At 43.7% G+C, this 26963-nt stretch overlaps 1 protein-coding gene across 5 annotated transcripts in view; it reads right to left on the bottom strand.

Annotated features, from left to right (window-relative positions):
- Nucleotides 1-26963, bottom strand: part of MYOZ2 (myozenin 2) — a 50142-nt gene that overhangs the window by 15647 nt on the left and 7532 nt on the right. For all 5 annotated transcript variants that reach the window (XM_016422919.2, XM_007495551.3, XM_007495552.3 and 2 more), the window contains 2 exons: nucleotides 15244-15413; nucleotides 2061-2190 (listed from right to left, as the gene is read on the bottom strand). In XM_016422919.2, coding sequence (XP_016278405.1) covers nucleotides 2061-2190; nucleotides 15244-15402 — 289 coding nt within the window. In that variant the 5' untranslated portion in view covers nucleotides 15403-15413. The remainder of the gene's footprint in view (nucleotides 1-2060; nucleotides 2191-15243; nucleotides 15414-26963) is intronic.

Genomic DNA, 26963 nt, shown 5'->3' with positions numbered 1-26963 from the left:
ATGCACTGTGCCATCTAGCTGACCAATCCCCTTTTCTTTTGACAATTATCCTAGCTTGTACTAGTTGTTTCGAGCCTCCAACCCAACCTGAGCTGTACTTTACTCATATCTTCTACTCAGTACCAAGTTGGGAAACTGACATATATACTTTCAGTCATTCTCAAGTCTAGACTAGATACCTAAAACCACCACCCCTGAGGACATTTCTCCCATGACCCACCCCTCTGCCCAGCAGCCAATGGGAGTGCTTCCTCCCTCCCTGATCTCGGGTAAGGGGGCGCCACATGCGGCATGAGGGTACAGTTTGGACCCTAGGTCTCTCAAAGGTTCACCATCACTGACGTAGCCCAATACCTTCACTTCACAGAGGAGGAAACCAAAGCCCTGGGAAGCCATGTGCCGAAAGTACATACACATGCTTCCTGGCCTCGTTTTCCTGATCTTGTTCCACATAGGTAGCCATGTGACACAGTAGGAATGCAAGGCCTGGAGTCAAGGACACTCATCTTTCCAAGTTTGTATCTACCCTCAGACATGTATTAGCTATGTGACCCTTGGCAAGTCAGTCAACCCTCTTTGCCTCAGTTTCCTCATCTGTAATATGTCACATAACTAGTAGGAACTCAAGTCTTCCAGACTCCTGGTCTGGCACTCTATCCACTATGCCACCTAGCTACTGTGCTCAGGGTCACACAACTAGAAGGTATATGGTGTGGGATTTGAACCTAGGTCTTTTTTTTAATCTAGCAATTTTCCCACTAAACCACATTGCCTTAATCTGCCCTCTGGCCAAATACAGAAAATAAAGTCATAAATGCAGCAGAAAAGGCATGACAAAGAAATTGGGTATAAAACCTGAATTCAGTGTATTTGAGAAGGAAAATTACAGACAGTCAAGAATAGACACTGCTAAAAATAAAAAAGAATAGATAACTTTTGCTCCACTCCAACATGATCCAGTTTTGGGTGATGTAATTTGGGACTCAGGAAAAGTTCCTTACTTTAAATTCTTCCGTTCTGTCCTCCCATTGTCCCTCCTTCCTCCCTTCACTCCTTTCTCCTTTTATCTTTCATCTTAAAAGTTGTTTTTTTTTTTAATGCAAGTTGCCCTGTTCTGACATCATTTTGGCTTGTTCCATTTTGATGGCTCTGGTCCCCCTTTTTAGAATGATGGGCAGCATTGTAGAAGGGCTAGAGCTTTGTACTGGGAGTTAGTAAGTCTCAGGGTCAAATTCTTTCTCTGACTTAGCATCCGTGTGAATGAATATGGGCAAATCCTTTGCTTTAAGTGGTCTCTCCTTTAGGTGGTAACAAGCGACGGGAACTCCTGGAAGGCCAGGGACATTTTTGTTTTGACTTTGTTTCCGTAGCCCCCTCCTTGCTGCCCTGCCCAGGGTAGGCACTTGATAAATATCTCCTGAACCCAACTGGGATTTCAATGTAGTAAAAGCTTTCACGCTTCAGATGTCACTAATGTTTCCAGGTAATTTGCATGAACAGAGAATGGGTTTACTTTTCATTTAATTTCCTACACAAGAATGGATTGTCATAGGACAGTATACTTCTATTTTAGTGCTCATGTGTTTGCATCCTCCACAGGAGAGGTCAAGAATATGTGAAACAATTTAGATGACTGAGTGTTATAGGGGCTGAGCTTGGAGTCAGGAAGATCTGAGTTCAAATTTAGCCTCAGACACTTATTTGTTTGTGTGACCCAAGGCATGCTGCAGCCTCAGTTTCCTCATTTGTAAAATGAATGTTCTGAAGACAAATGAGATGATATCTGGAAAACCCTTTTGCAAACTATAGAGGATAATGTAAAAGCTAGCTATTATCACAGAGAGGATTTATCAATGTAAAAACTAATGAGTGAATCTTTAAAAAGTATATGATACCAACATTTATAGAGAACTGGCTGGAAGAGTAAATAGTCCATGTGTGGGTCTTGGATTACGTTTTAAAACTCTACTAAAAAGGGGTGATTTGATGGGAAATGCCACACAATTTAGTGAGCACAATGCCAGCGCCCAACAACTTTCTTGCAGGTGATGGCTCTTTACCTGGTGCAATGTTTTCTGGGTTGGGTGGACTCCGGGGGTCTGGTGTGTTAGGAGGGGTCAGTGGGCCGTGCTGAGAGCCACCTTCCATGCTGATACCATCCAAATTTCCATTTTGCATAGCGAGCCTGTACTGCAAGGGAGCAAAAGGAAAGTGTTGAGCACATCATAACTAATACATGACACTCCATCTCTTTTCATAATCTTGGTTTGGGTCTTCTGAATTTCGTGGGATGTTGACAAATTTCCACAGTAATCATAACCAACATTTATAAAGCACTTTGCATTTTGCAAATGAGCACATTTGATCTTCACAACCACCCTTGGAGGTGGGTGCTATTATTATTCCCATTTTATAGATGAGGAAACTGAAGCAGACAGAAGTTAAGTGACTTTCCCAGGGTCACATAGTGATTAGTGTCTGAGGTTAAATTTGAATTCAGGTCTTCCTTACTCTAGGCCCAGTGCTATAGCCTGTCTACCTACTGTGGCTAGTGAGTATATTTATTACCCATCCATGAGTTATCTCTCACTCTGGCTTCATAACTGGTCCCTATCCTTTTGGAGTCAGATATTTTTTGGATGAACATTTTTATTGCCTTTTTTTTGGGGGGGAGGAGTTATCACTGGTGATATGTTTTGGTTTATTCATGCCCACCACTCTGTTTCTCCTTAATATCCAAGGGGGTCACCCACTCATATTTTATGAATATATTTTGGCAATGATTATATTTCCTGATGTATTGCCCACTTGTAAGCCTTAAAGCACACATGTACATTCCCCCTAAATGAAAGAAGGAAAAAGCATTTTGTTGCCTGGAGATCAAGATACAGAAGAGGGATGGTCCCTGCTCTCGATGAGATCATACTCCATGGAAGGGATGTTGGAGAGTGGTAGTGGCTTGAGAAGGGTATTCTGGTCCGGGAAATCAGAGAGATGGTGAGTGGGGCCATGGGGCAGTTGCCTGGCACACCCTTTCACAAGCAATGGTCACATCGATTTAATTACTATTCTCAGAGCAAGATGTGGAATGTGGGAGTGGGGGCCGGGATATGCATGGGGATAGGAGAAGGTATGAAGATGGTGGGAGAGAACAATGGTCTGGGTTCTAAGGCTGACCTGATAGAGTGAACTCTTACCAATTAGTAAGCCCTACCCCAGGCCAGGATGAAGCTCAGTTCGTCCAAGACTTGGTCTCTGGAGGTCTGGTGTGGAGGGGGGGGCAGCAGCAGCAGCCCTGTGCGTGGCATGAAGATGGGGTGGGAGGGTACATGGGGCAGGCAAAGCATGATCAGAAGGTTGAGTCTGGTCAGCTAGATCTTGAACTTCAGCATCTCATAGACCCTAATAAATGGCTTAATTCACTTTTCAGGAAAGGCAATCTAAGCCCATCTTCATTGCATGTAAGGCCAACTATTGAGAGACTGACCAACGTGGAGGGAATTCCTTCTCACCATGTAATGCTGAAACTAGCGTCACCTGGAGCTTCAATCAAGCTGCCAACCTTTGTCCTTTAAAATAGTCACACCAACCTACTCAAGGGTGGGCCATTTCCTGGGGATTAATGACAGACTAGAGAATCTACTCTTTCCAGTTAGTCATTAGTTGACAGGAAACACCAAGTACCCCAGTGGTTATTGTTTAAATACAGTCATGCCTTACGGTGGCCAAGCGATGCCTTATTTTAGTTATGATATACAACCTAAATTATAGCCTTCTTTTCATTCTTAAGTGACTCTCTACGAGGAAGGTAAGAAAGGCAAACAAAAACAAGGACCATTTTTATTTCAGCTGAATTGAATCTAAACAAAGCACCTTTACTTGTAGATTACAAATGTACAATGAAGTAATTGGGGGAATCCACCTGCCCTTCTAGACTAGATGCAGAAAAGGTGGCATCCCATGGAGGCCCTGTGGGTAAGAGTCCATGCTTTGGCCCCTTCGTAATGGAAATGATTGGCCAGTGGTGGTGGTGTCAGAGGATTGACCATCGAGCTAGGAAGAATGGCCCACCCAATAACCTTCTAGAGGGTTGATTTTGCTCTGATTGTCACTTTCTGTCTTTCTATCTCTTCCTACATGAGCATTCTCTGTGGTTTCTTTAATAATCTAAGGATTGATTCTTTTATCAGCACAGGTGCTTCCTTGGGTCATGCCCATTTCAACTTCTCCTTGACTCAGTAGATGGTCTTGGAGAGTTGGGGTCTAAAAGTATACCATCTTGTGGCCAACCTGGGGATGAGCCTCTTTGACCTTAGTGAGACTGGACCTTAGTTCATAAATTGTACCAGCTAGGTAGGATCTGCTGATCTGCTGAAGCTTGAACTTTATTGGCATTGTCTCTAAGAGCCCAGCGTCTCCTCTGTGCTTAAGTGAGTCACAAGGAGTGAGTTTTGATAGAGGTTTGGGTTTTATTATCATTGGGAAATTCCATCAAAAAATTTTCCTAGATTTTATATAGAGAGATAAAATACATTTTATATATAGAGAAATATAGCATATATAAAGACAGATAGTTTTTTGGGGAAAGGGGATGGCAGTAGAATATGTATTCATATATCCCAGTATATTTATCTTGGGATTGGAATTAGATAATTTCTAAGATCTTTTCTAATTCTACAATTGTTCATGATTCTGGGTCACTATTTCTACCTTCTCTTCATCTACCTTTCCTTGATCTTTCCCCCATCATGTGGTTGCTAAAACTGCTCATTATATGATGTCAATTGTAATGTATTTCACATCATGGAGAATAATTTGTTTTAAAAAATTGGATTAGCCTTCAAATACCTTCCTACACCCCCTACCCCGACCCCAGGACAGTGACTATGTATGCTAGTTCTACTTCTCTTATTAACTCACCTATGAATCTGGGAAATTCATTTAATACACCTGAGCCTCAATTTCTTGATCTCTAAAATCAAAATAATACTTCTGGTCATCTGGAGGAATTATTATAAAATTTAATGGAGTCATGCCCTTAAAATTCTTTTGAATTTCCACAAATTAGAGGATAATTCTCCTCTCTCCATTCCCAAAATAATATCTGTTAATAGAATATGCTTACATTTTCTGAGGAGTTAGAGAAAAAAGTGATTATACTGAGAATTTATTTTTATATGTAGGAAATTGAACTAGGAATTCAAGACTAGACAATCAACATTAAAGGTCTAGCTAAATCCTCTAGCTCTTGGTCATACAAGAACAGTTCACTGCCATAGACTTTTCATTTATCTAAGTGAATTTGAAACCTCAAGGGAAATATTTACCTTCTCAACTGAAGTTAAATCAAATTATGATTCTTATTCCTATAGCATCTCATAGATAGGAGGGCTTCTGAATTTTCAGATCCAATCCATACTTGACTAAGAATTCCTTTTAAGACCAACATTAATCAGCTTTTGATTGAAGAAGTCTAATGGGAGGGAACCTTGTGGGATAGCTCATTCTACTTTGAGATAATTTATAATTGTTAGGAAATGTTTTCTCTTATTTTGAGCCAAAATCAGTACTTGTGAAATTTTCACCAATTACTTTTCATTTTGCCCTCTAGGTAAATGTGGACCAATCAAAATCTTTCTTCTATGTCTCATACTTCAAGAGCAATACTGTTTTCCCCAAAGTCTTCTCTTCCTAAGATTAAATATTTCTAAGCTTCTTCAACAAATTCTTATGTGGCAATTTCTCAAGGCATTTTAACACTTTGGTTGTTTTCCTCCAGGGCTCTTCTTAAAACGTGGCACTATAAACAAATCCCTTGCTGAAGAGTTGTGGTCAGACCAGGGAGACTATCACCTTCCCGAATATGTTGCATTTAATTAGATGAATTTCATTTATTTGGCTGTTATTGGCTATGATTTTCTGTTCACTAAGCTCTCCATACCTTTTCCTAATCTGATTTCTAGCCATGTCTCTCTCATGTTTTTGAAAATGATTTCTTGAACCCATGTATAAGACTTTGCATTGAATCGAATTAAATTTTATTGTCTCAGACTCAGCCTAGAATTCCACCCTTTCAAGTTCTTTTCAGTTTTTGATTTTGCAAAGTGTTATGCATTCTTCACTCCCTAGTCTTGTGATACCCTCTCACATTTGCCACTGAGCAATTCTTATGACCTTGGGGAAGTAGCTTCTCTGGCTTTGGTGACCTGGCTTCATCATTGGGTGCTCTCTTACTATCATCCTATTCATCTTGGATTTCACCTCTGTAATTGAGTTTTCTTCTGTTTTGACCCCTCCCTACCAATTCAAAGCTTGAGACTGAAGGTAGGTAGAATGGGGACAACTGGGCCCCAGAGCAGAAATTCTGGAGATGGATAGATCAGAGATCACAGGTCTATCGATCTGAATCTAGAAGGGAGCTGGAAAGGAAGTCACTTAGTCCAAACCAAGTCCTTTGACTTCCATCCCAGTACTCTCCCTCCTTTTCCCCACCCCTCAAATATACCACCTGTCTAGTACTAGGCACCAGGAATTCTAGGAATTGGGCAGCTGGGTTCTGTCTCAGGTTTTGCTACTGTTGTGTAACTTAAACCTACAAAAAATCAGTACTGGTTCATGCTAAGGTGGCCTTTTCAATGTAAGAGAGATGGAAAAAGAGTCCCTTAATCTTGGGTTATATACATTCACAAGTGAGAAAGATGCCTTTTTATCTTGTACAAGAAGAACCTATTGACATTCAGTTTCTAGAGCAAGATATTATTGCCAGCATTCTTTTGTAGGAAGCTCTTTCAATTTGTCACTATTCTGCCTTTTTTTATTTGAATTTTTAGTCATTTGAACCCCAGTTCCAAGGGATGCCTAAAGAAGGATAAAATGAACATATGCTGGGACTTTCAGCTTGCAGAAATGTATAATGAAGAGCAATGGATGGGAATTTGAGAAAGGGAGATCTGGTCTGGATTTTAAAGCACGTCTTCTGGCAGTTAGTGATCTTCAAGGCACAGTGGATTTAGGGTTATGGTTAGGTGTCAGAAGAGTTAGGTTCAAATTTTGCCCGGGATACTTGCTATCTGAAGGGACATGGATGAAATCATAAGTCTCTCTGGGCTATTTCCTTGTTTGAAAAATGAGGGAGTTGGACTTAATAACCTCCAAAGTTCCCTCCAGCTCTGAGACTAGGATCCTCTGCTGCTTCATCACTTGAACTTTACTTGGGAGGTGATAGAGAGCCACAGCAGGTTTTTAAAGAAAAAAATGGCATAGCCAGATATATGATTCTATGAAAAATGGAATGGATTGTCATAAGAGGTAATGGGATCTCCATCAGCAGAAGTCTTGAGGCTAGGACTAGATAACAAGACATCAAAAGCATAGAATCACTGATCCACAGAATGGGAAGGGTCTCAGAGGCTTGCTAGCTTAGACAACTCTTAGCCTCAGTTTTCTCAAATGTCAAATGAGGGGGTTGGACTAGTGACTGTAAGGTCTTTTCTAGCAATGTATCTGTGGCTCTATAACATAATAATAGGTGGTTCAATGGATAGAGCATTGGGGTTGGAACTGGACTATTATCAGCCTTTTCTTCCGCTTTGCCCCCAGTCATCTTTTCTTCTTTTTTAGACCTTTACATTCTGTCTTAGAATCAACACTAAGTTTTGGTTCCAAGGCAGAAGAATAGTAAGGACTAGGCAATGGGGGTTAAGTGACTTGCCCAGGGTCACATAGCTAGGAAGTTCCCGAGGTCAGATTTGATCCCAGGATGTCTCATCTCCAGGCCTGGTTCCCAATCCACTGAACCCCCTAGTTGCTCCAGAGTCTTCTCTTTTTAAAATGAAACATTGTTAAATGCTTCGACAAGATGTGGTAGGGGAGAATTCCCATTTAGGTCTGGGTTGGATTAGATGATGAGCTCTGAGAATTCTTTCCAGCTCTGGAACTCTGGGATTCTATGTCGGAAATTATTTTGACCATTATTTAGGACAGAGGTACTCCGAATATAATAGTAGAAGTTCCTAAGAAGACTCTATTGTACTGATTTGGTTTTTCTTCCAAACTATAATTACAAATCCTATGTCTATGGATTAGCAGAATAAAAGGAAGAGATTAATAATTGGCGCCATTCCCTGCTTTCAGAGATCTTTACACATATTCAACTGTTCAAGGAACTTCCTCTCATCCCCTCCCTTTCTTTTATTCCAAGACAGACCAGTTGGGTGACTTCCTTTCTGTCGGTGCTAAAAGAGGCTGGTTATCTAATCCAGGACTGCCAGATGAGGTCCGGGTGGTTTTAGGCGGCTTCTTTAGGAGCCACAGGCATATTTTGCTAAGAGCACACTAGACATAATTATAGGGTCACACAATTTCACATTTATCCACACTGCAAGACTCCCAACCATCCTTCCCAGTGTCAGGAGGTGACTTGGGCAGGCTGTCTGACTGGCTTCATAATTGTGTCTGGATTTGACCCAGGGAAACTAAAGGAAGTTCAATGCAAACAACAACAAAAAAGTTAACGACAAAACAATATTGATAGCTTGCATTTCTAGAGAGCTTTCAGTTTATTGAATTAGATTCCTCACAGGAACCTGTGAGGTAGATGGGACAAGTCGTTATCTCAACATGTAAATCAGAATACCCTAAAGACCTTTAATGTGATTAGCCAGAAAATATTGGCAGCAAGATGTAATCTTGGGCTATAGGATTATAGATTTGGAGTTAGAAGGGATTTTAGAGACCAGGAAGTCCAATTCCCCCATTTCCCCAATAATAATAATGGTAGCTAATATTTCTATCAAGCTTACTATATGCTAGGTACTATGCTAAGCACTTTCCAATTATTATCTCATTTCATTCTCACAACAACCTTGGGAAGTGGTGCTAGTCCCCATTTTACAGATGAGGAAACTGAGGGAAATGGGAGTTCAATGTTTATCCCAGGGTCACAGAGAAAGTAAACATCTGAGGTGTGATTTGAACCCACACATTCTTGATTCCTGGAGCTTAGGATTTGGTAACTGCTTACACAAGTGAGATGAGGAAGACTGAAGAGTCAGGGATAATGCTGAAGAGATGAACCTGAGAGACTAGAAGAATGGTGGTAACCTCAACAGAAACAGGGAAGTTCCATAAAGGAAGGGTATGGGCAAAAGATAAGAAGTTGAGTTTAGACATGATCATTTGAGATGTCCCTGGGACATCTAATTTAATGAGTCCAACAATCTGTTTGTTGACATGAGACTTGAACCCTGAGAGAACTCTGAGAGGATAAATGGATAGAGAGATAGAGAGATAAAGAGAGAGAGAGAGAGTGAGAGACAGAGATACAGAGAGACACACAGAGAGACAGAAAGGCAGAGACAGAGACATACACACACAGACAGAGACACAGAGAGAGACAGAGACAGAGAGTTGGATAGATGGTTGGGTGGATGGATGGATGGATGGATGGATAGATGCATAGATAGATAGATGGATAAAGAGAGAGAAATGTGAGAGACAGAGACAGAGACATACACACAGTCAGAGAGACAGAGACACACCCACAGAGACAGAGTTGGATAGATGGTTGGGTGGATGGGTGGATAGATGGATAGATGGATAGATAGATAGATAAGATACAGAGACAGAGACATAGAGAGAGAGGTAGGGGTTATCTGCATAGAAATGGAAGCTGATGAAGTTAGCAAGAGAGAAAGTATAGAAAGAAAAGAGCAGTGAGCCCAGGACAGAGCTTTGGCATTCATCCCACAGCTAGGTAACACATGAAGAAACTGAGAGGGAGGCATCAGAGAGGTAGGAGGAGAACCAGGAGATAGTAGCGTCACAAAACCTCACAGAGAGAAGGTAGACATGAAAGGGTGATCAACACTGATGAATGCAACAGAGATGGCTAAGGATAAAGACGGAGAGAAGATCAATTATTTTGGCTAATTAAGACAGTATTAAGGATTTTGGAGAGGGTAGTTTTATGTGAGTGACATAAAGGAGAACGTCTTAATTAGCCACTTTCAGTAACATGGTCTTTCAAATATATTGTCCATCAGGCTAGACGCAAGTAAATGAAATGTACATCACGGGCATCCTAGAAATAGCTATGAGGTCTGTAAAAAGTGCTTTGCAAATAATCTTTGTGGTGGGCAGGGTTTATGGAAACAAATGATTCCCCCAACCCCAGTAGTTCAATACTCTAACCTTCTTGCTAGGATGCAAATGAAATGAAATCAAAAGGAAATAATGACTAACCCTTTATGAAATGCCTATTATGTGCCAGGCTCTGGGCTAGGAACCCGGGATACCAAGACAGAAGTGGTACAATCCTTGCCCTCCAGTAGCTTACATTTATCAGATGAATGAATGCATAGACATATACATACATTTAGAGTAAATGGGTGGGGACATAGAAGCTGAGAGCTCAGCAAAATTCCTGTGGGGGAGGTGGTACTTGGGCTGGGCTTTGAAGGAATCTAGGCATTCTAAGAGGCAGAGGTGAGGGGAAAGGGCATTCCACACATGAAGGACTACCAGCCCAGAGCACAAAGATAGGAGATGGAATATCAGGTGGGAGGAAGCCAAGAAAGCTAGCTTGACTGGACCAGGGAGTGTGAGAAAGGGAGTCTTGTATGTTAGCAAGCCTGCAAAGGTTGCTTGGGGCCAGGTTGTAAGGGCTTTAAATGACAAGTAGAGGATTTTGTGTTTAAACACGGGTGTTGACTGAACATTTTTTGATGGATCGCTTGACCCAGGGCATTTCAGCAAAAGTAAATCCTAAATGTATTATCTCAGTTTCCCTCCTAGATTCACAGCTAACCTTTTTCCTTAAAAAATGCAGCAACAGGGAGCCAGAGAGACTTTTGGAGCAGCGACATGACCCGATTTATTTAGGAATTTCCCTTGGTGGGTAGGTTTTGGGGCAAGAAGGCCAGTTAGGAGGTAAGAGGTTGCAGTAGTCTGAGCAAGAAGCATGTAAGAAACAGAACTAGAATGTCATCCATGTGAGGAGAGAGAAGAGGATGGATGTATGGGAGATGTAAAGTAGGTAGAATTGAACCAACTTGGCAACTCGATGGCTAATTTGACATTTTTGTTTTTGTGGTGGAATTGTTTTTCAACCATGTTTCTAGGCTCAGTAGATTGAAAGCCAGACCTAGAAACAGGAGGTCCTGGGTTGGAATCTGGCCTCAGCTACTTCCTAGCTGTGTGCCCCTGGCAAGTCACTTAACCCCCATTGCCTAGCCTTTACCGCTTTTCTGCCTTGGAATCAATACAGTATTGATTCTAAGATGGAAGATAAGGGTTAAAAAATGTTGTTATGGAGAGTTGATTGGCTTCTCTGTTGTAAGCCATTCCTGACTCTAATCTATCCTCCCCAGAGCTGCCAGATCGATGGTGCAGGTACAGTTTAAATCACATCATCATCCCTTCCCTTCAATTAATTTCAGAGATCCTCCATTGCCATATAAAGTCCTTGACATTTGTCTCTTCACAGCCTAGTTCTTCTTACTTTTCCAGTCTTCTTAGACCTTACTCTCCTTCTTTAATTCTATAATTCATGCATGCCCAACAGCTCAGAGGTCCACATCATTTTCCCAAGGAGAATATAGCTCATGCATGGAACACGTTCTTCCCCCCCCTCCCCTTTCAGAATCTCTTTAAGCCTCAGCTAGAGCACCACTTTCTTCTTTGTTCTAAAACATGAAATAGATGTTCTCTCATTTGTTGTTCTTGATTGAAGATAGCATGTAAGACAGATGGCGGACCAGCTAACTATCCATTCGTGCAAAAGGATGAACTGCATTGCCTTTCTGGAGTTCACTGGGAGCATTTCTGATGAGGTCAGAAATAGAACATGGCATCCTGACTCCAGGAGCCATGCCATGTCTAGGAGAACACCCTATCCCCATTAAGATGAAAAGATATTGAGAACACATATCAGAAACCCTTTGATCATCCACCCTAGAGATTCAGGGTTACCAGAAGCATCTCTACAGAGTTAGACAATTTAGCGAACTGGAGAACTCAAGACAATCATGGAAATCTTAGATTTCTCTGTGCTATTGGGCAAATGGTATCAGATTCCATTTTGCTCTCTCTTTTGAGAAAGGATGAAGCTAATGGAGATGGAATTTGTAAACTCTAATAACACAGTTGGGTTACTTCTATAAGTTCTCCACGTTGATCTTCATGGAGAACAAAATTTATTATCAATGAAGAGCTAGGCTTCTGAGCTGGAAGAGACTCTAAAGTTGGGCTAGTGATTCCTTCCATTACATAGGTGAGAAATTGAGACCCAGAACGGGATTTCATTTGCTCACAATCTAGCAAGTAGCAAATTTGTGACTAAAACTCAGGTCCACTTATTCCAAAAGTTAGTATTGTTTCTATGATATAAGACTGCCCTTCCTTGCTTCCTTGAGACATTAGCTGGATCATTCTACTAGGAAAAAGAAAAATGAACTGGTGTTTAGGTGGATGGAGAGATGGGAGGGAGGGGGAAGGGAGAGAGAGGGAGAGAGAGGGAGAGAGAGAGAGAGAAGAGAGAGAGAGAGAGAGAGAGAGAGAGAGAGAGAGAGAGAGAGAGAGAGAGAGAGAGAGAGAGAGAAAGGAGAGAGAGAGAGAGAGAGAGAGAGAGAGAGAGAGAGAGAGAGAGAGAGAGAGAGAGAGAGAGAGAAGAGGGAGAGGGAGAGGGAGAGGGAGAGGGAGAGGAGAGAGAGGGCGGGGGGGGGGAGAGGGAGAGAGAGAGCTACACACAAAGTTATTACTGTTGTTCTTAAATTACTTGGATGGACCTGAAGTTAAACTATCCAACCCTGTTGGACAAGAAATCTGGAAATTCACCTTATGTAGGATAGACAAAGATTTCCACTGGTTTTCAAAATAACCTTTATCAGGAAGGAGGACATTTTGTTACTGTGGAGAAGGCAGCATGACAGCAACACACGATAGAACTTGGGGTTAGGAAGACCTGGGGTCAAGTCCTGTCTCTGGCACATGTTTGGTCCACAACTCTCTAAGATTCCAGCTTCATGAAGAAAGGGCCAGTCTACATCAGGATGTTCCTATCCCTGGGAAATAACAGATTTGGATAAAAACAAACGTGGAAAGGAAGTCAGTGGATTCCATTCCCCTTTGAAAATTCTTTAAGAAGGGCTCCAGATGTGATTAAGGTGAATTTCAGAAGAAAAGGGTGCAGAGAAGAAGCAGGTAGCTTAAGGATACTCTGAATTATTCAGGTTCCTAAACTTGGAGTCATCTTTGACTCATTAATTTCCTACATTCTCTAAACCAGTCTAGTCACCCCCTTCTGTTTATTTTTTCTTTTGAAATATCTCTTGTTGTAATTGTAATAATATTCCTCCCTCTTCCATTCTTTGGTCCAAACTCTTGAAATGGATTCCTCTGGAGTTCTGTGACTCTAAATACCCCCATCTACAAAGTAGGGGGCAGCTAGGCAATACAGTGGATAGGCCATTAGACTTGGAGGCAGGAAGACTTGAATTTCAATATTGTTTCAGACACTCACTAGCTGTGTGGCCTTGGTTAAATCACTGAAACTTTGTCTGCCTCAGTTTCTTTATTTGGAGAATGGGGCTATAATAGCACCTATCTCCTAGGGTTTACATGAGGATTGAAGGAGAAAGCCTATGTGAAGTGTAGAAATTTTAGGTATCATTGTAATGCATTCTGGGTGTCATTCTCAAATGAGTCTCTCTTAAACAATGCTCCCTCCAGCGTCTTCTTTAACCAAGAATTTCTGTTACCTGACTATGTATGCCTAAGACATCCAGTCCATGCCCAACTTTCAGGTCTGCCCTTATTTGACAGTCTAGCCTTATTTCCCAAACATTTCAGCATATGTCCTTCATCTATGTAAGGTTAGACTCTTCCTAGTCCTAGAGCAGCCCTCTATTGTTGTGCTATCATTCATGTAAAGAAGGTCCCTTCCCCATTGCCTCCACCCATCTGACCATTATCCACCCGTATAGGCTCAGCTCAAGTTCCATCTTCACCCTGAGCCCTTCTCTGACTCTTCTGGCCCCCTTTTCTAAATCTTATGGCTTCTGGAACATGACTCTCTCCCAGATAACTGAGTACCCATTGCTTTGTTCACTTGGGTGCTCTACAATGATCAGTTTTATCACTTTCTAAGGTCACCCTGGCCAAAAACATTTATCCTTTGGTGACCAGGGTCAAAGATTTAGAGCTGAAGGGACCTTAGAGGTCATTGAGCACAGCTCCCTCATTTTACAGATGAGGAAATTGAGGCCCAGAGTGATTGCCCAAGGTCAAACAGATATAAAATAGCAGAGTGGGGACCAAAGGTTTTATAGTTAGAAGGGACCTTTAGAGACTTTCCAGGTCTTTCATTTAACAGATGAGGTTAAGGGACTCACTTTGGGTCACATAGTCAGTAAATGTCCAAGGTAGGATTTGTACCTAGGTCTCCCGACTATAATTCTTGTTCCTTTTCTACAAACAGTGGACCTAGAGGAAGAAGGCCCTGAAATCCAATCTGATTTCAGACACATGCTAGCTGGGTTTCCCTAGGCAAGTCTTTCTGCCTCCCTTAATCTTTCTCTTCCAGTTTCTTCAATTATAAAATGGGGATAATAGCTTCTAACTCCCAGGGTTGTTGTGAAGATCAAATGAGATTATTTGTGAAGCATTTAGCACATAGAAGGCACTTAATAAATGCTTGTTTTCTCCCTTCCTCTTTTCCTCTTTCCTTGCTTCCTCCTTCCTTCCCTCCTCTCTCCTCTCCTCTCTTCTTTCCTTCTCCTTTCCTTTCCTTCTTCCATCCTTCCTTTCCCTCCATCTAGGAGTTCCATCTCCCCAGTAAAAACATGGTCTTCTCAGGAATGAGGAAGATGTCTTCAGCTCCTGTGGTAGGTAACCCAGGGCGGAGTCCATCAAAGATACAAAGATTGTTTTGTGACTGCTTGATTGATAAAGCTGGGGAGATAGACTGGAAATGAGATGACACTTATAATGAGCAAGTGAATGCTGGGGAAGGACCATGGAGCAGATGACCAAGTCTATGTTCAGTCATTCTTCAAATTCTATCTGAACACTTGTTACTTTGCTAAAAAGTGCTCAGGCAATCAGCCTCACACGATGGTTTTTGTCCTTTTATTGTCCAAAAAGTGGTACCTGGTTTGAACAACACCGTGGCTTCTCCCTGGTGCCATGTGCCCACTTGGGAAACCTAGTCATGTTGAGAAACCAAGCATGCCCCACAGTACTCACATTCATTTCTGCTTTGGATTCACAATGGAAGTTTTCAAACGTGTACTTCTCTGATCTCCTCTGGCGCCTCTTGAACAATCTGGCCCCTCGATTGCTGAGGACTGACAGCTCTTCCAGCATGATGTCTCTGGGGATGCTGAGTTTTTTGCCCAGGTCCATACCATCTACTTCTGCAAAGCAAGACATAAAATACCAGTCATTCTGCACCCAATGCTTCTGGCTATTGGCTTAATTCAGCATCTAGTGTACTCTGCTGATGGATCTTAAGTGCTGAGTGGATCTGGTTCTAAGCTACAATGATATCACCAGGCAGTGAGCTATTCTTCTGGTTTCCTGTTCAGCAGGATTCTTCTATCCCCACCACAAAAGATAGTAAAACCCCTCTGTTTTCTTTATTAGAAAGGGGCTCAGATTGCCAGACACTGGGTGACCCACAGATGGTTTCTACAGTTTCAACCTTTGACAAGAAACTCAGGCTAATAACAGAAAACATAATTGGAAAATGGATTGGAAAGAATGTCTCCAAAGAAGAGTTATGAAAAGGTCCAGATGTGAAACATTATGGACAATATCAGAATTTTTCACTTCTTTGGTTAGTTTTGTCTTTAAAAGTCTTTAAAAAAATCATTTGATTGCTTTTTGTAAAGGGAAAGGGGCATAATACTTTGGAAAATGTAGATGATGTAAAAACAAAAGGAACTGATCAAAATTTATTTTTAAATGGTTAGAGAAACATTCTCAGATTAAAGAGCAACTAGATCATATAGTGAATAATTATTTCTGAGTATGTATGTGTGTATGCACACGCCTGTCTGTGTGGGAAGGGAGAGAGATATAAGGTATTGTTGTTCAGTTCTTCTTCTGTGAATTGGTCCCAAGGCAGAAGAGCAGTAAGAGCTAGACAATGGGGGTCAAGTGACTTGCCCAGGGTCATACAGCTAGGAATTGCCTGAGGCCAAGTTTGAATCCAGGACCTCCCATCTCAATCCACTGAGCCACCTAGCTGCCCTCCTATCTGACTCTTCTTACACAAAGGTTGTTTTTTTTTTTTAGAAGATACTGGAGAGGTTTGCCATTGTCTTCTCCAGATCATTTTACAGATGAGGAAACCAAGGTAAAGAGGGTTAAGTGTCTTGTCCAGAGCCACACAGCTGGTAAGCATCTGAGGTCAGATTTGAACTCAGGAAGGGAAGTCTTCCTGATTGTCCACTTCGAGCTCCATCCATTCACTGCCTTCCTGCTGCCCTCAGGCACTCAGACTCTCTCTCCATCCTTTGTAGAGAGGATGGTAAAGGACTTGGTCCGTAGTTTCTCCCTTGGAGGATCTCTAGTTGGGCTAGAGTAGGGGTTCTGAAACTGGGCTCAGGAACTTGTTTTCCAAGTGTCTTGGTAACTGAGTTTCAGTGGAATTGCTTTCCTTTGTAACTCTGTATTTATTTGATACACTTAAAAAAGCCAGATTCTGAGGGCTTCTACCTGAAGGCTTCCATGAGGTAAAAGGTGAGGATCCCCTGTTCTCAATGACTACCTGCTGGAATTTAGGAGGTCCTGGTAGCACCTTTAGACCCTTGGCAATATGGAAACTGCTGGGCACCTGTGTAGCCTTGGGCAGGTCCCATGCATTCTGAACCTCAGTATCCTACTCTGTAAAATGAGGCATTTGGAAACAAATCCAGAGCTCTTAGCCTTTTTTTTTTTCTGTCATGGATCCCTTGGGCAGCCTGGTGAAATGGGTCCCATCTCAGAAGAATGCTTTTAAATGTATAAAATAAAGCACATGATATTTCAAAGGAAATCAGAGGTGATTTTTTTTTCCCATTCAAATTCACCAGCCCCTAAAATATATCCTTGGACCCTGTGGACTCCAGGTTAAGAACACCTGGACTATATGACCTCTAAGGTCCCTTATGGATCTAAGTCTATGGTGCTACACCCTCTCTGGGACTCAGTTTCCTTCTTTGTAAAATGTGTATGGGGGTGGGTGGGAGAAAGCTGCTCTCCATAATCGCTCAAGCTTCATCTGACTTTAAGATGCTGGGGGGGAAAGGGGGACAGCTAGGTGGCATAGTAGATAGAGCCAGCCTGGTGTTGGGAGGTCTTGGGTTCAAATTTGACCTCAGACATTCCCTAGCTGTGGGACCCTGGACAAGTCACTTAACCCCCATTGCCTAGCCCTTACCACTCTTCTGCCTTGGAACCAATACACAGTATTGATTCTGACACAGAAGGTAAGGGTTTAAAAAAGAAAACACTTATATAGAAGGAGGGCAGCTAGGTGGCTCCGTGAATTGGGAGCCATGGTAGAGCCTGTGTTCAAATCTGGTTTCAGACACTTCCTAGCTTTGTGACCCTGGGCAAGTAACTTAACCCCCATTTGCTTAGCCCTTACCACTCCTCTGCCTTGGAACAGATACACAGTATTGATTCTGAGTCAGAAGGGAAGAGTTAAAGAAATACTATGGGAGCATGGTTGTGAATGGGAAGGAATCAGAGCACAAGGGACAGTAGCCCTGACTGTGCCCCCAGTTCCATTAGCCAATGGTGGAGAGGCAAGGGAGCTGGTAGGAGCTGGTATGGGGTGTGGTCACCAGGGGGAGAAAGTGGCTCATCTGCTAATTTCCCATTGTAAATAATCCTTCCCCAGGTCATTTGTTGCTCCATTGCTGAAGCCCTGCAGGGGCTAAGAATATGGCCGCCCTAGGCCCAGCCCCATCCCGTTCCCTAGTTATGGCTTTGAGAAGAATTTGCCCTTCCTGAAAACTAACACCACTTTCCATTTCGGAGGGAATGAGGTTGATGCCAGGGCCCCCGGGGCAGAGCCCGGCTATTCCAGGCCCTCCCCTGGCAGCTGCCACGGAGGGTCTGAACAATGTCCGTCATGGCGGTGCCTGTCAAATGATACGCCTCTTCCATGATCTACTTCCTCACGCTCGTGGCTCAGAAGGTTGGCTCCGGGACATGAGATCATGCTTCCAGAATAGCTCCTGCTTTCCCGGAGCTCCGGGCCGGCCGAGGTGCTGATGAGCCGCTGAGGGGTGGAATTCGGCGCGTAAATAGCCCATCATGGGAGCAACTCCGGGGCAAAAGCAATTCGTGCTGGTTGTTTCAGCTTTGGGATTTTTGACAGCGTTTGGGGGATAACGGGCGCTGAGCACAGCATCACCGGACCACTCCACGCGGCGAATGGGAACTCTCCGGCCTTTACAAAGGGGGAATCCCCGGCCGCAGGGCTGGGGCTGGTCTCACGTGACCCTCACTATTCTGGGCGGGGAGCTCAGTAATTCCAGGCAAGGCGGGCAGATCTTTAAGCCCCCGCGATCCCAACCCCCCAGCCTCCGGTACTTTGTCCTGCCGCGTGCGCCACTACGCCATGGATTTCAGCAAGCCGAAGGACGCTTTGGTCGACGTTAGCCCTTCCTTCTCCAAGCCCTGCCTTGTCTTCTGGGTTTTTTCCAAACGTTGTGGGGTCTCCCCTGCCACACGCCCGCAGATCACTTGTTCTGTGCCTTCGTGTTCCTGGTTCTGGATTCTCTCATTCCAATGGTGTTGGCAGATGCTCCTTCTCACATGCTAGTCTGTCTTCCTGAAGCAGCCCCATGCAGGAATGAATGAAGCCCGTGTGAATGACGGGGCACTGAGAAGCCTGTGGAAGGAAGGGCTGGAGGCCTCCCAATTCCTGTGGCTGCGGTGGGAGACGGGCTGGGGCTGGATCGGAGCAGGGGCGCCCAGAGGCCAACCCCTCCCTGGTCTTTGTGCCTGCACTGGGTGGGGAAGGCGTTTAATAAATGTTTATTGATAAATGAACCAGCCGGTCCTATCGCTGTGGCCAGACCCTTCCACATTATGGCTAGCTAGTAGCTCTTGTCCCCATGAAAGGATCCAAGGAGCTCCAGAGCATGAAGGGATTCCAAAGGCCATGGGCATCTTATTGCTGTAAACAGTTGAGGAAACTGAGGCCCAAGAAGACTGTCCCAGGTTTCATAGAACTAGAATGGGAAGGGACCTTTCAGATGATCTTGACAAACTCTCCTATTTTACCATTGGGGAAACGGAAGCCCAGGAAATGAAGTGACTTCAATACACCATATGGGTTAGGCAATCCACCAGGTTGTTGGATTTGGAGTCAAAGGTCCTGGGTTCCAATCCTGGTTTTACCACTGTGGAACCTTGGACAACTCATGGAACTTTTTGGGACTCAATTTTTTCGTCCATAAAATGGGCGGTTAGACTAGATTGTTTCCAAATTCTAAATCTATGCTACTAATTATTACGAGCTTTGTGACTATGGGCAAATCTCTTCTCTGAGCCTTTCCTGTCAAATGGGGCTAATGATTAATAGCTACCCCACCTCTCTCATGGGGATGCCATTGGGAAAGTACTTTGTAAGTGCTAGATAGAATTGTGAACCACAATTGTAAGTGTGACATCAAAATCAGGTGACGTGTCACATAACTTTTCAAAGAAAACACCCAACAGGCTCATGAAGAGTGAAGACACAACTAAAACAACTGAACAGCAATGCCAACAAATAATGGATAGAGAGAGCATCGAAACTTGGAGTGAGGAAGACCTAGGTTCGAATCTCAGCACAGTGATGCTGGGGGAAATCCCATGGTTTCTTTTTGCCTCCATTGTCTTCTCTGAAAAATAATGAGGTTGGGTTTGTTGGCTTCTAAAATCTTTTCCAGTCCTGACTCTGTGATGCAATCATTTTTTTTTGAACCCTCACCTTCCACCTTAGAACCAGTACTATGTGTTGGTTCAAGGGCAGAAGAATGGTAGGGCTAGGCAATAAGGGTTAAGTGACTTGCCCAGGGTCTGAGGCCAGATTTGAACCCTGAACCTTCCATCTCCAGGCCTAGCTCTCAATCCACAGAGCCACCCAGCTGCCCCTATGATTCAATCAAAAAAGCATCCTTGGTCTGAGCAGAAGATAGCACAGTGTCATAATGGACAAATAATCAGGCTTCCATTCATATATCTGTTTTCCTTAACCCTCTGGGGGATCCTGGGAGACATGGGCATACTCATGGCTTTCCTCTCTGGGCTCATCCATATAGGACTGGGCTGGATCAAGGCTTCTTAACCAGGGACCCCCTCCCCCCAGGGGCACGCTGGCTCTTGAAAGCGATTGTTACATTTTCAGCCTGAGCCTCCCAAACTGGCATAAGCTGCCCATCAGAGCTCTGTCTAGAAGCAAGAACGACAGAGAAGATAATAAAGCCCACCAAACAGAAGCATGTGTGGGGCGTGCCCCCCCACCCCCCAGAGATCCATTCGGGTGTCAGATATCCGTCAGCACCCTCTTAGATCCACAAACCCCATGTGGCGATTGGTGAGCTTGGATGGGGAGAAACACAGCTCGCTGGGTTGTGGATTGCAAGAAGGGAGGACTGTTATTCCGAAGAGGGGTACGCAGGCTTTACCACGGACAAAAGAGGGGAAGCAGGACAGGAGCCCGCTCAAAAGCCTGTGCCTCAGAAGCTTTCCAAGAGCCTTTGTAGCCAGGGTCCTGGGAGGAAAGGCCCAGGGGCTTCAGGCTTGGCTCTTCTCGTAAACACGTTTACCCTCAGCTCTCTCGTTAGCCTTTTCTCCAGCTCCCAAGCCCCTCCTTGGCGTCCCACTGGGCCCTTTGGCAGCATTTCTAGTGCATTCTGGTCCCAGGCTGGGCCCTTGGAATGATTACTCTAGCATACCTGCTGCACAGCCCGGGGCCTTGTTCCTTTCCGGGACTTCCTTCCTCTGGTTTCTTAGAGTTATGGGACTGCTGATGCGAAAACAAACCGAAGAAATAACACCTCCCACCCCGATCCTTGAGAGCCTCCCGTGGGCTCTGGGGTTTCTGCTGTGCATCCGAGGCCAAAGATAGGCGAGTTTCTGAGTGGGCGTCATTCTGAGAGGCCCACCCGCGAGACGGAAAGTGGCTAGTTGTCCAGAGAAGGCGCTGGCTTGTTACTCCTCGGCGTGGTGCCAGTGGGCACCCCTCTCTGTGTTGGCTTATCTCTCTAGTTCTTTCCAGCCCTGATCCTGTCTGATTCTGTGATATTAAGATCCCGATTGTACGATTGCTTCCACATCGATGGCGTCCCGCACCTCTTGGGGCTCCCTCTATGGTAATTAACTTTCAAAGAACTCTGGCAATTTGGGCGAATATTTTTCTCTTCATTTTGTGAGTCAATAAAATGGAGAAACACAACCCTTGGTCTGCTTACGTGCAAGCCAGAGAGCTACAATTAGACTCCCATCTTGGTGTTTAGACCCATATTTGGAGTCTGGGGCCTTGGCTTGTAAAATGGAGATTTGAACCCCAGACTTCAATTCCCAGAAGTCCTTGGTAGTTCCCAGAATTCCCTATAATATCGCCCTGAGTCCTCACCTGAGTGTGAGAACACAATTTGTCTTTAAACAGACTCTGCCTAATTGGCCCCTCTTCCTGCTTCCGCTTCCAAGCACACGTCTCTCAAGATGTAGTTAGTGAAACTGAATGGGCTTTTCAGGCCTCCTAGACGCGTGCTTTTCTTATTTTGTATTTCCTTTATTTCTTCATCTTTAATAAACCTCATAAAATAGAATACTTTTAGCAGAGAAACTAAATTTTAATTTAATTTACTTCATTTAATTTAGTTAGTTACAGGCCCGAGTCTTGGCCCTGTGACAGAATCATTAGGTCCTCGGGCTAGACCTGGGAAAGGCCTTGTATTCTCTAACCTCACCATAATGTGCCCTTCCCAAGAGCTCCAAGCTCCTGCCTGTCTCTGGGCCTGCTCCCTTACGCCCAGCCCCTGAAGGGGCCCTCTTTACAGAGGAGGAAACCGAGGCACGTGAAAGGCTTCCCCTCTGCTTCCAAAAGTATTAGAAGCGAGGTCTGAAGCCAGGAATGCGGCCCCCAGAGCTGATATCCGCTCCATTGTGCCAACTCACTACCTGTGTGACCTTGGGCAAAACACCACACCAAGATGGCGTCTAACTGCAGCTCTCTGGCTTCCTTAGAAGCAGACCAAAGGCCCATGTTTCTCAGTTTATTGACTCATAAAATAGCCTCTCCGGCTGGGGCTGCCTCATCTCTAAAAGGGAGGGGCTGGATTCCTCCCCCCCCTTCTAAAATCTCATTCAGCTGCCTGTGTTTTAGGGTCAGAGTCTCAGAGGCCAGGGGCGGAAGAATCCTCCTTAATGGAAGAATTCCAGCAGCGATGCAGAGAGCCTCCAGGGCCCCAGACTCCTCCTCTGGGGATGCTCTCAGCCTTTTTCATTTTTCTAGGAATGCTGGAGGTCCCATCTCCAACTTGCCATTGGTGTGGTTTCCTCATCAGTAATAATAATCCCAGCAGGGCTTGCCTCCCAGGGGCGCTGTGTGGTCCCAAGGAGAACAAGAGTCAGAAGATCCTTGTATCTCGTCCTTCCCGGCTCCTTCCTGTGTGCTGGCCACATCTGTGGGCACGAGAGGCGTGGGGAGGGGCTGGGCAGCATGGGCAGGGCCCTCTGAGTAGAGGAAGCTGGTCTACACAGTCATGCTTCTTTCACTCCTGCAACCAGAGTGAGCCCTCGAGCAATGACGCATCACAGCGTCAGTGTGCAGCTGGCACTTGGAGGATTTGAAGGTTTGCAAAGCGCTTTGGGTTATTTGAGCTTGACAAACAGCCCTGTTCTCTAAGGATGATTCTCCCCATTTTACAGATGAAGACACGAAGGCTGAGAAAAATCAGCTGACGTCCCCAGGTCACACAGAAAATACCCCAGGCCAGGATGGAAATCCAGGGGTTTCTGACTTCAGTTCTAGCACTCCAGAACGTCACCGAACTTGAGTCAGAAAGAGCCTCCACAGCCTTTGACTGCCATTGTTTCGTCGTTTCAGTCCTCTCCGACTCTCTGGCCCCATTTGGAGTTTTCTTAGCCAAGACACTGGAGGGGTTTATCATTTTCTTCTCTGGCTGGTTTTACAGATGAGGAAACTGAGGCAAGCAGCACTGAGTGACTTGCTCAAGGTCATGTCCGAGGCCAGTTCTCAGCTCAGGTCTTCCTGACCCCAGGCTTAAGATCCCGGGTGGCCTGATCTGGTCTTGATAAAGTTTAATTCACACCAGAGAGGGATCTCCTCCTGAGCAAATCTGACAAGTGGGCATCCAGTTTGAGGACCTCAAAGGATGGGGAGCTCATTACCACTTCAGGCCACCCATTTCACTTTGGGATTGTCCCCAGTGAAGAACCTGAAGGGGGCCCTTTGTAAAATCCCTGCAGTGCTCCGGCTTCTTCTCCCTGGGGTCCGACAGAACAAGCTTAATTAATCCCTTCTTCTTCTACAACGCGGACCTTTAAAGGGGATCCTGTTTCTCTGGAATCTTCTCTTCTCCAAACCAAAGAGGCCCAGTCATGGAGTATTTTGTGTGCGTGCGTGTGACTGTACATGTGTGTGTACACATGTATGGAATTGTAAACCTCAAAATTTCTTAGACTTATAAATGTTAGAAATTTCACCATTGGGAAATTTCATACTTGAAAAATTTCCTATTGATAGTGAGTCTTGTTATAGTCCCATTCAGGATCCTGAGAGAATATACATGTGTGTAAAAAGAGATCTATCTGTTAGGGAATAGAGAGATCTGACCTCCAAGTCAGAAAGAGCTGAATTCAAATTCCTCCTTAGACAGAGGATTTATAGCAGCTGTGAGTCACTTAACCCTCTTGTGCTCCAGGCACCTCTCTAAGACTAGAAATGAGAAAAAGGGTCAGGGGAGGGAGGCTTCCCACACTGGGAGTTTCTCCACTGAAACAAAATTCTAGATCTAGGTCAAATATACATATATGTATGTGTGTACAATATGTATTACATAAAATGCACATACATGACATAAATATATAAATCCATATTTTATTTATAAAATGTGTGAGCATGTGGGTATACACACAGGGCAGGTTTGTAGCCAGCTTTTACTTTTTTTAATTTTTAGAAACTGGCTCTTGAGAACTGATTGTTAAATTTTCAGGGTGAGCATTTACACCTCTGAAATAAGTAGATGCAAAAAATCAGAGCATGGTTTATCGTTTTGTTTTTTTAAAACCCAGATTTTTGGCTTAGAATCCATGCTGTGTATTGGTTCCAAGGAAGAAATAAGGGCTAGGCAATGGGGGTTAAGTGACTTGTCCACGGTCACACAGTTAGGAAGTATTTGAAGCTGGATTTGAACTCAGTATCTCCCATCTCTAGATCTGGCTCTCAATCCACTCAGCCACCCAGCTGCCCCTGAATTTATTGTTTTCTTGATTGGTTAGATTGAAGAAAATCATGGAGGAAATGTTAATTAGGCAGATTAAATTTTAAAGTGTCGTATATACATTTTTTTTTGAAGAACCAGTTGTTAAACATTTGCCAATATGTCTCTGGATAAGTATATGTGTGTGTGTATACATAAGACACACACATATACCTATAAACACACATGTGCAAGTCATGAGTATGTGTGCATATTGATATATATGTATGTGCCATGAGTCTTTGTGAAGTTTTGTTATTAAAGGAACCTACATGGACACATAGACATGTGTATGTGTGTGTTGTGTAGATATGTAGACAGAGATAAATGGATAGATGGATGGATGGGTTGATGGATAGATAGACAGACAGACAGACAGATAGATGGATAGATAGATAGATAGATAGATAGATAGATAGATAGATGGATGGATAGATAGATATAGAGACAGATAGACAGATAGATAGATAGATGGATAGAGGGATGGATGGATGGATAGACAGATAGACAGATAGATAAATAGATGGATGGATAGATAGATAGATAGATATAGAGACAGATAGACAGATAGATAGATAGATAGATAGATAGATAGATAGATAGATAGATAGATGGATGGATAGATAGATATAGAGACAGATAGACAGATAGATAGATAGATGGATAGAGGGATGGATGGATGGATAGACAGATAGATAAATAGATGGATGGATAGATAGATAGATAGATAGATAGATATAGAGACAGATAGACAGATAGATAGATAGATAGATAGATAGATAGATAGATAGATAGATGATAGAGGGATGGATGGATGGATAGACAGATAGATAAATAGATGGATAAATAGATAAATAGATGGCTAGATAGATGGATAGATGGATAGACAGACAGACAGACAGACAGATAGATAGATAGATAGATAGATAGATAGATAGATAGATAGATATAGAGACAGATAGACAGACAGATAGACAGACAGATAGATAGCCAGCCAGCCAGATAGATAGATGGATGGATGGATGGATAGATATATGGACAGACAGATAGATAAATAGATGGATAGATAGATAAATAGATGGGTAGATAGATGGATGGATGGATAGACAGACACAGACAGATAGATAGATAGATAGATAGATAGATAGATAGATAGATGATAGACGGATGGATAGACAGGCAGGTAGACAGATAGACAGAATAGATAGTAGTGAATAGAGAACTGGAATCAGGAAGACCTGAGTTCAAGTCCTACTTCTGACCTATACTAGCTGTGTGACCTTGGGTAAGTCAATGAACCCCTCAGTGTTCCAGACAACTTTCTAAGACCAACTTGCAGAAAAGGAGCCCATCTGCATTGACTAAGGATGTTTCCTCATCTTGGAGTTCCCTGTGCCATCAAGATCCCAGGTCTGTTCACTTCCTTTCCCACTCTGATGACATACTATGTAGAAACTAACATTCATACAATGTTTTAGAGTTGACAAAATGCCATCAAGTCATGATTCAGTCATGAGGATTTGTCAGAGACCAGCATGCTGAGCTGGAAAGACCTCATCACCTCCTTCATTTTATAGATGAGGAGACGGAGAGTCCCAGAGACGTGATGATACCCCAGATCGCCCTCCTCACCCAGTCATATCTATGACGTTAGACAGTATGAGCACTTTGGTTGGACTCAGCTTCTTGCCACTTCAGTGGATCTTGGAACTCTTCATTTCCTTTCATGGAGTTCAATTTACTCACACTGTTAAAGGAAGGATGGATAACGAGGTGGTATAGTGGATGGCCCTAGGCCTGGAGTCAGGAAGATTCATCTTTCTGAGTTCAAATCCAGCGTCAGATAGGCGGGTGATGCTGGGCAAGTCATTGAAGCTTGTTTGCCTTAGTTTCTTCTCCTATAAAATGAGCTGGAGAAGAAAATCGCAAACCACTCTGGTAACTCTTCCAAGAAAAGCCCAAATGAGGTCACAGAGAGTTGGCTATTATTGAACAACAACAAAAGGCCGAATGCAGCAATTTTTTAATCTGTAAAATTAGGAAATTGGCTACGAGGATTCCTGAGTTCTCCGAACTTTCAGTTGGAATCCTGTGATCTGGTGAGTAGAAGTTGACTTGGTTTCCCTTTTGTTGGGGGAGGAGGACCACCTGCTTCTGACACATATTGTCTGTGTGGCTGGGGACTAGTCTTTGAATTTCTCATGCCCGAGACAACTTGACAGTCTAGAAATATACCACGTGCGGAAGTGCCAAGTCAAAAAGACACAAAAGGCAGCGCCTGCCCTCAGGGAGCTTACAGTCTCCTGGAATAACTCTGGAAGACAAAGACCCTGGCCGTGTTGATGCGGCGCTAGTAAAGTGGCAGCCGTGATGGATTTAAGGTCTGAGGACTCAGATTTGAATCCCAGCTAAGCTATTTATCTCCTGTGAGCAAGGCACTTACTCAGCTGGTCTTGGGAGGCCTCCTCTGAA

The sequence above is a fragment of the Monodelphis domestica genome, chromosome 6 (assembly GCF_027887165.1).
Source record: "Monodelphis domestica isolate mMonDom1 chromosome 6, mMonDom1.pri, whole genome shotgun sequence".
NCBI lineage: Eukaryota > Metazoa > Chordata > Mammalia > Didelphimorphia > Didelphidae > Monodelphis > Monodelphis domestica.
The sequence above is the reverse complement of the archived record's forward strand: the minus strand, read 5'-3'. Positions and strand labels throughout refer to the sequence as shown.